Raw genomic sequence first — 16,840 nt, 5'->3', positions numbered from 1 at the left:
GTGACTGAAAGTGAGGTGGGACTGCCGTGGTATTTGAAGTTGAATTTGGGGCTACATCTCTAGTCACTCTGTGGCCTCAACAGAAATGTGCTGGTTTGATCTAGGAAGATTCGAGTTTTCTCTTTGAAGTCAGTTTTTTTTTTTTTTTTTTAAAGCTGGTTTGATTATAACAAAGATGCCAAAGCCTGCCCCAGCTCTTTTACTCTCATATACACAGAGTGCATTGTTCATTTTACCCAGTGTGCTCTAAATAAGACACCAGATCAGATACAGCAACCCAGTCTTGCATAAGCCTTGGTTAAAGTGTAGTGTTTTTTTTGTCTTTTTTTAAAGTGTAGTTTTTTGAAACAACTAGGCCAGTAGCCAGAGCAGAATTCTTTAAATGGGACAGATGTCAAGAGAATGGCTGGTCTCTAGCATCCTTCCAGAAAGAAGCAAGTCTAGGATTACAACTTCCAGTGGCCTACTTTAAATAGACACTACTCTGGAAGATGACTTTATTTATAAATATTTTTAAACATAAAATTCAAAAAGTGTAACTCAGTGAAATGGAAATTACAATACATGACAGTGGCCCCGTGCCTGGTTGTGATAACTTCTTGCCCAACATTTATATCTGCTGCTTGACTGACTGCGCTGGCTTTATGACGCCTTTTACATTCATGACGGGGCTCGAGAAGTTAACAGAAATACTTTAGGAAATGCTTCATGTACCTTAAACAGTCTTTGGGAGGAAAGGGTGCTATTTAAAATACCTTCCTTATAGATTTTATGATGATACCAGGTTATAAAAGATGCCTGTGTTTTGTTTTCCTCAAAATAGGATGTATACTTGTGTTTTCTTTTCTCTCTGCCTTCAGAGGAAACTGGAACCTGGTGGTGATGTGCTTCTCTCTCTGGTTGGGGCTTAAGGACCGTAGGTACCAGTTTCCACCCCATTCTCAAATGAGCGGTGGAGGCAGGCGGGCCTGTGCCTGCATCAGGTGTGAGGCCAGAGGATTAGGGGGTTAAGATCAGGGCGTGGAACGGGAGCTTACACCTCGATGAGCCCTGTTGTCTGGGTTGGAGCAGTGCCCATGGCCCTTAAGGAGAGGGGACGGGAGTAATCCCTGGCTTGCGTGGGTTGATTCTTGAGAACATGCGTACTAAGAGTAAAGCTCATGTTTGGTGGCTGTGGAGAAGCAGAGGAACATGTCATCCTCTTGTTATTGAAACAGCTTATTCCTCAGGGTCAAGCTTCGAAAAAGAAACCCAGTAAAAAGTATCTTTATTCTCATGTCAGAAAAGTTCTTCTATGATACGCATTAACAATACAAAAATATTTTGAATACTACAGTGGTCCTTTTTTCTCCCAAGAATTCTTGTGGCGCTAAACTAGAACATAGGCTCTTTGGATTCTGAGAAGCCAGTGGCTAAAGAAAGAACTAAAGGCTTTTGTTGAGGGGTGTGTGGGGTATGGGGATAGCCCTTTTTCTTTGCTGTTCAGGCTATGTACAGTCAAAACAAAACTCCAACTAAGTTAAATTTTAAAGATTGTTTGGAGTTGTCTTGTGGCTCAGTGGGTTAAGGACCTGGCATTTTCACTGCAGTGGCTTGGGTCACTGCTGTGGTGCAGGTTCAGTCCCTGGTCTAGAAACTTCTACCTGCCGTGAGTGGCCAAAAAAAAAAAATATTGTGTAAGGCTCAGGGTTGAAGCTTGGCTCAGAAATGGGTTAAAGTAGGCTGTGGTGAAAACCCACTGTCCACTATAGGAGATTTTTTTGGGCTTCTTGCTTTGGTTATCACGGTCTTCCTTCCTGCAGCCTCACAGGGAACCTAGGTTCATGCTAGAAGATAGGCACTGGCTCGGTGTGAGGTGTGGTTTGCCCCTCTCACAACTGTTTAAGAGCTGGCTAGACAGTGAATGAATGGGAAATCAGTCATGAGAAAGGCTCTCAAAAGTGGGTAGGGGTGCATGCTGGATTTCAAGCCCTGACTTAGTTGAACTGTTGGTTGCAGCCTCTAGTGACTGGGGCATTTGTTATCAGGGCTTCTTAGGCGGTTGAGTTTCTCAGGAACATTTCCAAGTGATTTAAACTGGAACATTCCCCGCCCCCGCCCCCACTTGTCTGTAAGGTAGTGTCAGGTTATTCCTGTTACCCTTGTGATAGGTCTAAACCTAACCTGTTCCATTCACTTCTCTTCTTGTAAGGTCCTGAGAATGTGGCAAAAGGCTTCCCCTGGTCCAGCTTACAGACAGCAGCTGATTTTCTGTAAACAGGGCTTCTCCAGGCCCTTGAGGGAGAAGCACTGTCGTCTTGAGCTTTGTGGTTGTGACCTGCTCACGTGTTGTTGGGTAACCCAGCTCTTTCTTGGTCCATGAAGTATCTGGTATGGGGAGGGCGTGGCAGGGATGGGGCTGGGGTGGGATAGGGAAAGCAGTTTGGCTCAGTCCAGCCCATCTATAGACTAAAGCAGAAAGGGGATCAGGGGCATTTGGCTAGCAAGACAGATGGTAGAAATAGATGCAGTCTGCCAGAGGCATGAGGGATGCTCTGAATCAGATGACACAGCACAGACCTGATGCCAGCTACTTGGAGCAGTTTGAATTGATGGCCCCAGGTTCAGGCAGAAGTTGGGCAGCCTCTGAACTCTCTGGGGCTGGGACCCTGAGAGAGAGTTAACAGGGCCCCTGGCCGGTTTCCACGTGCTTTGGGGCTCTGCCGTCTCTTCTCAGAGAGTGGGCTCCTGGAGGAAGCTGTGTGTCCCGTGCACGCTAGGCTGCCTTTCTCTGCGATTGCGGTTGCTGTACCTGTGTACTCTGCAGGTCGCTGTGAGAGGCCTGAGGGGGCCCAGGGGGCTGGGAGGCTGAGGGCGGCTGAGAGACCTGGTGATGTAGGCGCTGGCTCCGCAGGGCTAGCGAGCAGTTCTGTGGGGAAGTGGGGCAGCAGGAGGTATGAGGGTGAGTCCTGGGGGGCTGGGGACTTGGGGCAGCCTAGAGCACTGTCATCGGAAGGAACGGGGCTGGGGCAGCGGCCTTCTCCGGGTAAGTACCGAATGCATTTCTTTTTCCTCCTAGGAATAGTGAAGAGAGTTATCTGTAAACAGAGGGTGAATTCATAGTCATACACCACAACCAAAAAATGCTGTTCCTGCGCAGGCCTAGCTGACCTCTTGTCCCCTCTCCCCATGATTTAGGTAATATGCCTGTGCCTTTAGACTTGGCCTTGTAACTGCTGAGCCTGGCCCTGACCTGGGATGGGTGCAGTTCCCAGCACAGCCACACAGTGGCAGCCCTGCCTCTTTCCCAGAGAAGCCTTCTCTTGGTCTAGGCTGTTGAGGCTCTGCTTCATATGTCTGTGGGGCTCAGATCTGATGAAGGGAGGGGGCTGCAGTGGGCTTAGGGTTTCTGGATGCCCAGAGCTACTGGAGAGGCAGAGAAGGGGAAGAAACAGATGGAATAGGGCCGCCTCTGAGGACAGGGTTGCCTCCCATCATGTTTAGATATGAACATACTTACTCCCCCAAATTTCTCTTTAGCCTTTGGACAGGGAGCATGATGGGCACTTTTAGTGGCTGGACAGTATTTCCTAGAAGCAATAAACTTACTGCCTGGAGCAGCCTCAGCCTCAGCCCTAGCAGGCATGTTCTAAACCTAAACTAGGCAACTGGAGCCAGTTGGTAGGTATATACGTTCTTTTCTCTGCACAAGTATTTCTGTCTTATGGTGGTGCTACAGGGCCTGAGCATGGGTGGCATCTCTCCCAACCTCTCAAGCTCCCTGGTCTTTTCTCTCTTCAGGGCTGCTTCCACAGCATATGGAAGTTCACGCAGGCTAGGAGTCAAATCAGAGCTACAACTGCTGGCCTACACCACAGCCACAGCCACATGGGATTCGGGCCGTATCTGCCCGCACCACAGCCTACGGCAGCCAGCGAGGCCAGGGATTGAACGTGCATTGTCATGGATACTAGTTGGGTTCATTGTCACTGAGCCACAACAGGATTCCTCAAGCCCCCTGGTCTTGGTAGGTCCATGTTCGAAGTTGCATGGCCACTGGGCATATAGGTTATTGAGGTTGTTCTCTACTGCAGTCACTTTCTTAGATTTAGGGGGCTCAGGATGGAATAGCAGGGGTCCCAACTTGAGGAAGTGAGGGAGCTGGTGGGCCACGATGACTTCCAGGCCTGAGAGCAGGAGCTCAGGCCACCTAAGTGGTGTATGTGGGATTTGTCTGCTCCAGCCCCGCCAGGCCTCACTAGCACCAGACCCCCATTTCCAGAGAGGCCTGGGTACTGTCTTCTAAGTCTGCCTTTCCCTCCCTTCGAGAACATCATCTCCTTCCACCTAGAGCCCAGTGACCTTCCTCACAAGCTGTGTTCCGTGTTCACTCCCACTCCTAAAGCATGGGCTCTGCAACTTGGGGTATGTTGGGGGCTAGGGGCCAAAGGAGGGCTACAGGCCCAGCAGAACATGTGCAGAGTCAAGGAAGCAGCTTGAAGCAAAGGGAAGATGGTGGTGGGGACAAACCCACCTGCACGGACCACACCAATCCGTCTGCTGGTTGAGGCCAAAGCGAGCACGGCATTTCTTAGGCGAGCCAGGGTCTGCTCACAGCCATGCCAGAGGGGCAGAGCAGAGCAGAGGGCGAGCAGGCAGGCAGCAGGGCAGAGCAGGGCCCAGAAAGAAGAGGTAACATTAGTGTTAGCCAGTCACAGGTACCCCACAGTCCCTACAGGCAAGGGCTTCTCCACGGCACGGCCACCCCTAGTGGGAGCCCTAGGGTGCAGAGCTGAGGGATCAGGAAAGGTTGGCACCCAGCTGGCAGTACAGAGGTAGTGGGAAGAGTGGTGGGGGTGGGAAGGGATGGTTGGCTCCTCTCTGGCTTGTGGGGCCTTCTGCAGCAGGGAGCTGAGGGAGAAGGGCCTGGGCGCCCATGGGGATCAAGCTGCTTCTGCCTCAGGGCTGCTTCCCCCCTCCCCAACTCCCTGCCCATTTTAGACAGTTTTCATCTTTGCTAGTCTGCCTGACCCAGACCCCCTGTAGCTTAAGGCTGTGCTACCCATTTCTTCAGCAGGAAAGTAAAGCCCACTCCTGCACCTTCGTGTAAAGGCTGTCTCTGCCGTGGCCTAGTCCTAGCCTCCAGCGTCCCTGGGTGGGGGCGGCACAGCTGTCCTCAATCCCCCATGGATATGGAGTGTGATTGATCAGAGTTGGGGCAGGAAGAAGACGTGGAGCAGGCTGTGGCCCCCCTGGGTCCTCTATACCCTTTGCACCTCCGGGAGAAACTGGGATGACTGGTAGAGAAATGACGAGGCAAGGGCCTGATGCAGCCTCCACCCAGCCAGCCTGTGCTGCCCACCTCTGCACAGCTAACCCGGATGCAGTGCTTGGGTCTAGCCTTGAATGAAATGGTCAGTTCCTCATTAGGTTCTCTGGCAGAGGGGAGAGGCTCGCTGTCGCAGGGCTAGCAGAGGGGTGCGTGGAGTGGGGCACAAACCACTGCTGTATTAATTGGCTTCTGCTGGTCTTCCCTGGGACTGAGTGTCCCTCTTCCTCTGGTGGGGGTTTGACTTGTGAGATGCAGGTCTTGTGGCCAGAGGGCCGGGTTCACGGCGAGTACTCTCCCCCTCCCTCAGGCCAGAGCAGGGCTGCTGGTGAAAGAGGGCCCAAGAGAGGAGCTTCCACTGCTGCTGAGGGAAGGCCTCACCTGTGTTGGAATCCTGATGCTTTTCCCTTGACCGCCTCTTCTTCTTCCCCTGCAGGGCACAAAGGGGAGGATGTTCACAGGATGTTGGGAGGTGGACACTGTCACTGAGACGAGGGGTGCAATCCCTGCAGCTAACTGCCTAGTCTGGCTGCTGCTGGGACTCCGGGCCCAGTCTCCCCTGATCTGGGGGCCCTGGAGTTGGGGTTTTTCCTAGATTACCATGGGGCAGTTGGGCTTCTCCTCCCGCTTGTGCTGATGTGGTCCAGTCAAATACTGGCCAGCAGCCCCGTGTGGAAGTGCATTCTGGGGCAGAGGGGATCCTTCAGCCTGCCTTTAGGGGCAGCTCCCCTCATTCGGTCCCCTTCTAAGCTATCCAGGGGAGGCCTGGGACCTCTATTCTGCCACCTCCCTTCCTCGTCTGTGCCCTAAGGACAATAGTCCTGCCTCCCCTGGTGAGACTGGCCTGCGTGCGGTGTGGCATCTTGAAGGTTCCCTACTGTGTGTTGGTGGCCACTCACATAGTTGTCCCGCGCCGACCAGCCTGGGTATAGCTGCATGTGCAGCTGCCTCTCCTTGCGGGCCAGCTCATAATACTTGGCCTGCTCTTCCCGCGACAGCGCGTGCCACTGCAGTGGGGAGGGGGGCAGATGGGGGGGTGCATCAGGGTGGAAGGAGTCAGGGGCCACCCCTCCCAGCCCACCTGCCCCGTGGCCTCACCCTGCGGCCCAGTATCTGGTTGATAGCAGCACTCTCCTTGAGCGTGCACTCTGCAATGACCTTGGCTCTCATCTCCTTCATGTACAGCATGAAGGCGTTGAGTGGCTTCTTGATGGTTGGCTTCTTGGCTTCCTTCTCTCCCTTGGATTCTGCCTGCGTCTTCCTGAGGGGCACATGAAAGACCTCTTAGGAGCCTCCAGAGTGGTCCGCCTCATGCTGCCACCCTCCTCTGGTGTGGCCCGTGTGTGTGTGTGTGTAAGTGCATAGATACGAGGGTTCTGTAAATGGAATCATTTTTTAAGCCACTCCAAAGGAAGTGAGCAGAGCTCCGTAACTGTTTCTTCTAGGGATGCTGCAGCTAAGTGAGGAAAGCCGCCCCCCACCCTGCCACCACCCAACTCAAACTAGGTCCTTGTTCCCCACCCTGCCCATGCCTCTTCTGCGGATCAGGAGTGGCAACTGCCACGAGACCACTGGACCAGAGGGCTCTTTAGGTAGCCCCTGGAGCTTCCAGGCAGCAGGTCTTGGGCTCAGTGGGAGGAATGTGTACGCTGGCGTCGGCTTACCTGTCTCCCTCCCCCTCCCCACCCAGTGTCTTTTCACTCACAGGCTGCGGTCATAGGGCTGCAGTTCCTGCTTCCCTGAAGGGGGCACAATGGCTGGGTGGGGGATGGCAGCATGGTGACCAGGTACACCCGAGCCTAGCATCAGGGGTGGGTGGGTGAACCTAGAGGCAGAAGGCGAGTTAACACTGAGCCAGGTCTGTAGTGCCAGACCTCTGGACACACACAGGCCCCTGCACAGTACAAGGGGACAGGTGAATAGACCCCCGCCTCCACTGGCCTGCACAAAGGTACACAGAAATACACACACACACACACCTGCTCCCGACCATTACACGGGCACACTACAGAAATCTACATGTCAAGTTCAAGTGGCTACTGAAGTCCTAAAATAGGAAACTGCCTCCTCCTCAGCTCCTGCCGTCACCAGCTCAGCCTCAGCCTGTGGCTGCCCTGTGGGCCCCTTTACTTTCCCCCTTGACCTGTCCAGGACTCTCCGCACCATCTAACAGCCAGAGTGGCCTTTTAAAAACCCCAAGTGCTCCTGGCCACTTCTGCTGAAGATTCCCACTGCCCACACAGTGAGAGCCAAGCTCCTTGGGCTGGCAGAGCCCTCATGATCATCCCTGCTGACCGTCTAGCTCCTCCCCTCATTCTGTTTCCCATCACTTCCCACCTCCAGCCACTGCTGTTCCTTTGGTCCCCCTCACTTGGGAGATGTTTTCCTTTTGAGGAAGCTCTCCCTGACCCCACCAGACCTGGCTGGGGCCTCCCTGGGGCTTCCCCATCCCAGGGTAACCCATTCAGCTGCTGCTGCTGCGGCGTCCATCCCTCCCGCCCTGGGCTGTGTGTGGAGCTAGAAACGGCTCCCGAATTGCTGGTTCCATACTGGCCCAGGTCTGTCACCGCAGGAGTGAGTTAAGTAGAGGACACACATATACACACGCCTCCCACTTTCCTTCTTGTTGTTCTATTGCTACCACTCTGTCCCTTGTTGCTTGCACAGGTAGGGGTCTCTGAGCAGGTGGCCTCTAAGGGCTGGAGGTTGGAGACCATGTAAAAACATGCTGCCTCAGCTATGGCAGAGCTCAAGGGGTGCCCAGGAGAGTGGTCCTGGCTCACCTTTCCCTCAGCAGGATGCAAGACAAAACAGATGCACGCCCACAGCCCTGCACGCCTGAGTGCACGCACTGTCTCTGGCTGTTCTGCACAGTATGCCCTTGGCTCGGGCCTCCTGCACTCCCACTGGCTTCACTCATGTACAGGGCAGTGTGGGGCTGCGGAGTGACAGACGGACAGATGGACAAACGACTAACACAGGGCAAGCACTGGCCTGGGCATGGCCTCTTGTGGGCACTGAAGCCTGGGCAACAGGAAGCAGGAGCCTAGCTGCAGGGTAGGGGACTCACCTGGGGTAGGGGGCGCCAGGGGCTGCAGTGGGGGCAGGGAAGTGCTGTCTATATCCGCAGGAAGGGGACAGGGGGTAGAGAGGAGGGCTGGGCCTGTGATTGGGAGAGAGAGCTGTTAGCAGTCTGGCTTCTGGCTAACTGTGGGGAAAGACTTCCCCACCTTGCTCAGGCCTGACTCCTAGCCCAATAAGGCCAATTGGCTTCTGCTTGGGCCACTCTAGTGAATGTTTTATACACCTGCCACCAGAGGGCAACCTTTCCCTCTACTGGTGTATGAGGGGGTAGGAATGGCATTCTCCTGGGACCCCCTCCAGCCTTGCTTCCAGAAATTTCCCTGTCATTATGGGGCTGCTTCCTGCCCTAGGGCCTTTGCACCCACTGTTGACACAGTCAGGATTGCTCTTCTGCCCCACTGTGTCATCTGTCAAGGTCTTGCTTGGCCAAAACGCCCTTTTTCCTCAAAGTGATGCATAGTCCAAGCAGGAGGAGGCATCCGCCCGGGCTCCTAGAGTCTGCCATCAAAACACTGCTAACTGGGCCCTCTTAACTGGCCTCTCACTGGAACTATGGACTGAGTTCTGAGAGGGCAGGAACCTGAGGCCCAGCAAGCTGCAGCAGTGCTTCTCTGGTGCCCAGAACCTGCCTGGCACACATCAATCCTGGGGGATACTCGTGGGGGATTCCTGATTTGTATTCAAGGTGGAGCTTTATCCAGAGAGAATCTGGACATGGAAGAGTGAGCTGCACGTGGATGAAGGGCAAGTGGGAAGGGGCAGGTGGGCCCCAAGTTGGGCTCTGGCCTGCCCTGATACCTGGGAAGCTAAGTTTTCCTGCCGTTGGGTGATTGTCCCAACCTAGGGAAGCTAGAGACCTGCCCAGGTCACTGCGGTTGATAAGCCAAGGGCTACATAGGCTGCTGAGGCCCAGCTCCAGCTGAAGAGAGACCTGTTGGCCTAGAGTTGGGCTACTGCGTGGGGTCCAGGCGGGCTTTTCCTGGCCCAGCCCGCGGAGACTCTCCAAGCAGGCAGCACAGGGGCAAGGAGGACCCTGCCCTTCAGGCATCTCGGCTAAGGACAGGACCAGCCAGCAGGAGACATTGAGGCACGTGGAAGTATCCCCTGTCCATCAGGCCCCTGAGAAGCAACAGCCTCTCTTGCAGCCAAGCATGCTGCCACCTCCTGGCTCGGCCTGCTTTTTCCTCACACACTCATATGGCCCAGAGTCCCCTCACTTGAGTCTAGACATTACGGCAGAGTTGAAGTGCCACAGGGCTGGACCAGCAGCTCGGTCTCTGGCCTTCCCACGGGAGTGTGTCTGGCTGGCCCTGGTGCCCACACAGAGCCGGCCGCAGGGGCTCGGCGCAGAAGGTTGGAGAAGAAAAACCGAAGGGCAGCTGTGGGTCCAACCACCACAAGGTGCCCCTTTCCCACGGGGCCCTCACTCACCAGCTGACGGTGTGGGGGAGCTGTCCCATGCTGCCCGAGGTCAGAGAGTAGAAGCCGGAGAGGTCAGGGGTCTGCAGCGGCCTGTGAACTCCTGCAGTGAGAGGGGCCGAGTAAGTGAGCTAGCCTGACCTGAGGCCACACGCTTACATCCTCGAGCTTCCTGTGAGGCCTCTTCAGATCCCACCTCCCTGTGCCAGAGGACTGGACAGACGAGTTCGTCCAGGGCCATGCCAGGATGATAACAGTGCCCCGTCTGGAGCCCAGGGGGATCAAGGGCAGGGGGTTTGGGTGACTTGCCTAAGGACAGTGGCTGGCCAGTGGCAGAGTGGGAGTCATTCAGGAGTGGGAGGCCAGATCTCGCCACCTCTCAGCAGGATGCTGGTCTGCAACTGGGGCCTCTGCTGGGGGCTCCTGCTTAGCCTTCTGGGCCGGAGGCAGACCCCTTGGCCTGGGGAGCCAGGGCTCCACCCTTTCCCCTTTCCTCCTCCTTCCCAGGCTTGAGTCAGCAGGTTTCCCACAGCGACACTGGCGGATTTCAGAATGACTCTGCCTGAGGCTGAGGTGAATCAGCCATCACAACCACCACTTTCCATTTTCTCACTGGGGGAGGGAAAGACTACACGTTCTGTTTATCAGCTTCACACAGAGGCCCACTCCCAGGCTGGCACCCAGGGCTCATTCAGGATTTCGGCTCCTACGTTAACCTGAAGCCTTCAAATTTTGACCTGGTACCACCTTCCCTGACCCTTTGGTACCCTCAGGCTCATTCTTTTTGGCATTCTGGGGGGGCCCCGAGTTTGCACAGCTCCAGGTTCTCCATTTGTAGGAAGGGTCCAGCCACCTGGCCTGAGGGGGCAGGGACTTGAGCCTCCCACTCTCTGGCTCTGGGTTTCCTTGGGCTCCTCCCCATCCAGGGTCCATACCTTGCTTCTGGCTGATGTCAGTTGGTGCAGGTGTGGGGTGCGGACTGCTGAAATGTTCATAGAGAGGAGAGAGCTGGGGGACGCCGTGGGAAGGCTGACTGGCTTTGTGCTGCGAAACAAGGAGGGTGGGTGAATGGGGGGACCTGAAGGAGGAAGGGTCCCAGATTGCTGTGTGTGGGCAGACCAACCCCCAAAGGAAAGTGGAGGTGGCCAAAACCACAGGCCTCAGTGGACAGCCCCCCACCCCTCAGGCCACCCTGTGTCTGGTGGCCCTGCCGTCCTGCCCCTTCCCCTGGCCTCAACTTTCCCAAGCAGTCCAGCCTCCTAGAGAGCCTCTTGGCCTTGCGGTTCTAGAAGACCCTTGAGGAAGAAATTCTTTCTGTCTCCTTGGCTGAGGTCTCTCAGTTTCTCTGAGGCCCTATGTCTGATCTGACGAGCTGGTCATGAGCCTCCTGAGCTCTCCTCCTCCTCTAGCCCCCAGACTGAGGCGCTTGAGTCTGAACCTCTGGAACCACCAGCTCGAAGTCAGGGGAGGTAGGGCAAGGTGGCACCGGGTGTAGCCAGGCTCCCTCTAGGGCCAGCGCACCCGGCCTCCGCACTTCCTGTTGCCTCAGCACCGCAGGACTCTTACTTTTTACACTATAGTCACATGGATCTGTCATGAGATGACTCATGTTCAGGCTGTGAAGGGGGCTCCCCGCAGGCCCAGCAACAAGGAGTGTGCGCTCAGAACCAAGGCCTGGCCTGTGTACCCGCAGTGCGTGCCCGCGCCCGCGCTGGCCAATGCCCTGCAGGCATCATCTGCAGCGCCAAGTCACCTTCCACGGGGAAGAGTCCACCTGTGGGGGTGCTGCTGGCTGGGGCACAGTCCAGTGACCTCTGAGCCATGGCACGAGAGCAACAGGCTACCTCTGGGGCAAGACAGTCAGGAAAGGCTGCGGTCTAGGCTCCTGCTCACCCTGTAGGTGAAATTTCTCACTGGGTGAATTTAGTCAGACGCCTTGACGTCTCTGGGGCCCAGTTTCCTCTCTGTGAAATGGATGGGGTTCAAGAACCCTTTATCACCAGGGCTGGGGAAGGTCAGGGTAGCTCTTGGTAAGGAGCCTGGCACAGGTCCCTTGGTACTGCTCTTACGGGTCTGGGTGAGGCTGGAGGCAAGGGCAGGGATGAGCCACAGCGGGTGCAGCAAGGGGCTCCCAGGTGGGCAGAGGATCCCACACCTCCCAGCAACAGCCCTGGCACCAGCTTGCCCACATCGCTGCCTCCAGTGGAGCCTCTCTTCCCCTTGGGGCTTGGTGAAGTTGCTGACATTGCCACCTACCAGTCCCCGCTCATCCATCTGCTCACGAGGAGAAGCCCAGGATACCAGGGCTAACCAGCCTGCCTTCTGTCCTCAAGCCCTCAGCAGGTGATGTTCTAACAGTGGTGGCTCCTCTGCAGCTGGCATGGATGTGGTGCCACAGCCACTTCCTGAGCCCGATGCCTTCCTTGTGACCAGAGCCCCCTCCTGGCCTCCTGAAGTAGGGCAGGGGAGCATCCCTCAGCCTTGAAGAGGTTCTGCCACCACAGCAGTTCCTGCATCTAATTTACTACAATAGCTGAGCAGCCATGACCTTGTCTCAAATGGCTGCTGGGAGAATAAAGCCAGACAGCACCCCAGAGCTCAGGTACCCAAGTGTCACGAGGAAGGGATGTGTAAGAAGCCCCTCACTCACCCCGAACTGCACAGAGGAAGTGCTACTCACAGCGTCCCCCCAGCCCTCTGGTGCCAGGCCTCCAGTGGGCCAGGCGCTTTGGTCTCATTGCACCAAAAGGGGTTTGCCCGGAGATGGCAGCCACTGGCAGCATCACTCGGCGATGACAGGGCCGTGCTGTCCCCTGGCCTTGATTGCTGGGACTTCCCTGTTGCTGTCTGAAGGGCAGGCTTCCTGAGCGAGCTGGGGGTGCTCCAGTCACTCTCAGGTCTTCCTCGATCCCCAGCACTGACCCCAACACCCCTGTATCAGGCTGGGATCGTGGGGGGAATGGAAGGTGGAAGGCGGGATGCCCAGGCCTGCAGGTGGCTAGCAAGAGGCGAGGGAGGAGTAGGCCAGGGCAGGTGTGGGGTATGCACGGCACAGGACTCCTGCACATACTGAGTACTTGCCACATGCCAGGCACCATGCCAAGCACTCTGCAAGCGCAAACCGCTTCCCACCAGGGTACCAACAAGTTGCCACTTCTCCCAGCTGTAAATCCTCTAGCTGCCACCTCATGGCTTGCTCCCCTTTACTGCAGACAGCAGAGCTGTCCCCATCCGCCGCCTCGAGTCCTTGCTCTCATCCATGGCAGTCTCTTGCCCCATCACTTCAACAGATGACCTGTCAAGGTCCCCTGTGACCTCCCTGTCTCCGAACTCAGCTCAGTTCTCTGTCTGCATTTTACCTGCCTCCTCAGCAGCACCGCGCAGAGCTCATTTCTCCTTCCTGCTTGCTGCCGTTCCTCCTCCGGGACTGCAGGATGCCACACTCGCCGGGTTTCCTCTCAACTCAGAGGCCACTCCACTCCCCCCGGCCCTCTTCCTAACTCTCCATCCTCTTCCTGACCTAAGCCAAGCTTGGCTCCTCAGTTCTCCATCTATCCTTACTGCCCAGGCTGCTCTCATCCAGGCTCAGAGCTTCAAACATCTTCATCTGAGGCCCGCATGTCTGGACCTCCAGCCCCCACCGCTCCTGGGAACGCCACCCCCAGATGCTCCCCAGATGCAGCGTGGCCACGGCAGACCCTGGACTTCCTGCTCCAAACCCTCCTCTCCTTCCTCCTTGGTGAATGGCACATCCCTGCTTCCAGCTGCGTCACCTTTGTCACTTTTGGTCACACTCCACGTCCAGTTTGTCAGCAAATCCTAATGGCTCTACTATCAAAATATGTCAGGATCCAACTACTTCTTTTCCCCCTCGCCCCACCCAGTCCAAGCCACAGATACTGCTCACCTGGTGATGCGGCAGCCTCCTGCTCCCTCAGTCTTCCATCCAGCAGCCACCCAAACCACATCACATCACTCCTCAGCCTAGAGCCGCCAATGGCCTTCCTAAGGCTGTAGACCGTGATCAGGCCTCGAACTACCGCTCTAACCCCAGGACCGTATGGAGGTTCCCAGGCTAGGGGTCGAATTGGAGTTGCAGCTGCCAGCCTACACCACAGCCACAGCCACACAGGATCTGAGCTGCATCTGCGACCTATACCATAGCTCATGGCAACACCAGATCCTTAACTTAGTAAGACCAGGGATCGAACCCTTGTCCTCATGGATACTAGTTGGGTTTGTTACCACTAAGCCCTATCAGGAGCTCCAATTTTTCTTTCTTTCTTTCTTTTCTTTCTTCCTTTCTTTCTTTTTGTCTTTTCAGGGCTGCACTTGTGGCATGTGGAGGTACCCAGGCTAGGGGTCTAATCGGAGCTATAGCTGCCAGCCTACTGGACAGTCACAGCCACACCAGATCTGAGCAAGGCCAGGGATCAAACTTGTGTCCTCCTGGATACTAGTCAGATTTGTTTCTGATGAGCCACGACGGGAACTCCTTTTTTTTTTTTGGTCTTTTTGTCTTTTTAGGGCCACAGGCACGGCATATGGAGGTTTCCAGGCTAGGGGTCTAATCAGAGCTGTAGCCACTGGCCTACAGCACAGCCAAAGCAACGCCAGATCCGAGCCACGTCCGCAACCTACACCACAGCTCACAGCAACGCCGGATCCTTGACCCGCTGATCGAGGCCAGGGATCGAACCCAAAACCTCACGGTTCCTAGTCAGGTTCATTTCCGCTGTGCCACGATGGGAACTCCCATTTTTTTAAAAATATGTATTTCTAGATCAATTTTATTTAATTTTAATTTTATTATTATTTTTTGCTACACTCATGGCATGTGGCAGTTCCTGGGCCAGGGATCCGAGAGCAGTGACAGTGCCAGATCCTTAACCCACTGTGCCACAAGGGAACTCCTCAGTGGTAATTTTTAAGTGTGCCAAGATGGGAAGTGGATTGGGAAGTGCAGCTCTAGGCTTGCTGACCTTTTCATGGACCTTCTCTCTACAGGATCCTGGGCCAGTTTGTCCCTTGTAAAATGGGCATATTAACTCTGCCTCAGAGTTCCCATTACAGTTCAATGGGTTAAGAACCTGATATATAGGATGCAGGTTCAAACCCTAGCCTCACTCAGTGGGTTAAGGATCCGGCATTGCTGTGAGCCATGGTATAGGTCGCAGATTCAGCTCAGATCCCGAGTTGCTGTGGCTGTGGTGTAGGCTGGCAGCTGCAGCTCCAATTCGACCCCTAGCCTGGGAACCTCCGTATGCCACAAGTGAGGCCTCAATAAACAGAACTCTGCCTGGCTCACTGGTCACAGAGGCAAAAATCCTAGTTTATCCTAGAATTTTGGGTAGCAGGAACCAAGAGCCTATGAAGGTGGAAAGCTTTCTGGAAGCTTTTTACCTTGAGAGGTTCCCAGGACAGGGGCAGCCAGATCCCAGGCCTCGAGGCACTCCCTCAGAAACCAGGCCCTGGTGGAAGGCCTCTCACCTTTCACCACCTAAGGGCACACGTGCCTGGTGCTCAGGTGCAGCAGGTGGAATGAACAGCCTCCACAGGTCTCTCCAGATCAGGGGCCTTTGCAACTACATTTCTGCTTCTGAGAAGGGCCTGCCATCCAGCCTTGGCTCCGGCCTTTCGGCCCTTGGCTGTCAGCCTGGCTGGTGGAGGGGGTAGCTCTCAACCTGGAAACTCTTAGGGGCCGAGCCTGGGGTCTATGGTGCCAACTCTAGGAGGACAGTGCCAGTGTCCTACTCTGCCAAAGGCATGGGGGATGTCTGCTCCAGAGCCGGGAGAAGCCTTCTCGGCAGACCCCCACCCTGGGGAGCACTGGCTTGGGCCAGGAGGCCCTGGAGGGGCAGCTAGAGCTGACCCTCCTTGGCCGGGCTTGTTAGGCCCCAGTTATATCCCAGCTCATTCTAGACCCAGGAAACCTCAGCCTACAGCCTCTGGCCTGTATGTATGAGCCAAAGGGGAGGGGGGACATCCCTCCCACCAGCCTTCTCTCAGGACTGGGGCAAAGCGTCTCCAACTGCAGTCTGCAGCCAAACCGCAGGACAGGGGCCAGGTGGGCTGAGGGGAGGCTGAGAACCTGCGGGAAGCTGGCAGCCCTGAGGTGCCGGGGCTCCGGGGGCAGGGCACTGACGGCCAGGCCAGTCCTTCCCACGTTCATACAGGCTGCCTCTCCGCCTCGCTCCCCAGCCCCCCCCCCCCCAGGCCTGGCGGTGTAGCCAGAAGGGACCGTCTGGCACGGGACTGGGTGCCCCACGGCCCCCCCCCCCCCCCCAGCCAGTGGAACGTCCCGCTCCACGGCCTCAGCAGCACAAGGCAGCCCCCGGGCTGGGCTGCCCAGACGGCAGGGTGGAGCTGCCTGGGGCCTGGCCTGGCCTGTGTAGGGGGAGCCCAGTGACCGGAGCTCCCCTGCTTGCCTCGCCTGGTGGGGACTGTGCCCAGCCTCCAAGGGAAGGGGGCAGGCCTGGCCTGACCGTCCGCACCAGTCCCCGAGCATCTCGACAGCAGCGCCCCATCTCTCTCTCCTCCGAAGGCAGAGCGCCCAGCACAGTGCTGCGCCCTCAGTGGGCGCTCCCAGCATGGGGGGATGTCTCAACGAGTGACAGACTCGAGGGCCCCCCGCAGCCCCTGAGCAGGACGGGTCCAGGACTCCGGGACCCGTGTGCTGGGCGGCCACGTCCGCTGCTGCCTCAGCAGAGCCGGCTTTCCGGCCCTTGCCCAGGCCAGTTGCAATCCTGTCGCCCCCAGGCGGGTCCTCATGCTCTGGGCGACGTGCGGCAGCCCAGCCCAGGGCTGGAGGTGCAGGAGGCGGGTGGAAACGAGGGACGCCTGGGGTGGGTCTTCTGGGCTCAGCAGTGGCGCTGGGGCCCGGCTGGGTGGCTCCCGCCTGCCCTCCCCACCCCCACTTCCTGCAGGCTCAGGTGAAAAATAAACACAGTCGGCATTTTCCCTGCAGACCGCAGAGGTCCGCTCACAGGCTGCGAGCACCCTGAGAGCCCTCGCCGCCGCCAGCAGAGA

The 16,840-nt window shown here is 56.4% G+C and overlaps 1 protein-coding gene across 1 annotated transcript in view; it reads right to left on the bottom strand.

Annotated features, from left to right (window-relative positions):
* Window positions 1–441: 441 nt before the first annotated feature.
* The window catches only part of TCF7 (transcription factor 7), a 33,234-nt gene continuing 16,835 nt past the window's right edge, over window positions 442–16,840 (bottom strand). Inside the window, 10 exon segments of the mRNA XM_047778628.1 lie at window positions 442–2,823; window positions 2,825–2,884; window positions 2,886–3,054; window positions 4,514–4,586; window positions 5,690–5,738; window positions 6,208–6,315; window positions 6,407–6,569; window positions 7,014–7,133; window positions 9,824–9,914; window positions 10,747–10,855. Coding sequence (XP_047634584.1) covers window positions 2,713–2,823; window positions 2,825–2,884; window positions 2,886–3,054; window positions 4,514–4,586; window positions 5,690–5,738; window positions 6,208–6,315; window positions 6,407–6,569; window positions 7,014–7,133; window positions 9,824–9,914; window positions 10,747–10,855 — 1,053 coding nt within the window. The 3' untranslated portion in view covers window positions 442–2,712.

This window comes from Phacochoerus africanus, chromosome 4 (assembly GCF_016906955.1).
Source record: "Phacochoerus africanus isolate WHEZ1 chromosome 4, ROS_Pafr_v1, whole genome shotgun sequence".
Lineage (NCBI taxonomy): Eukaryota > Metazoa > Chordata > Mammalia > Artiodactyla > Suidae > Phacochoerus > Phacochoerus africanus.
The sequence above is the reverse complement of the archived record's forward strand: the minus strand, read 5'-3'. Positions and strand labels throughout refer to the sequence as shown.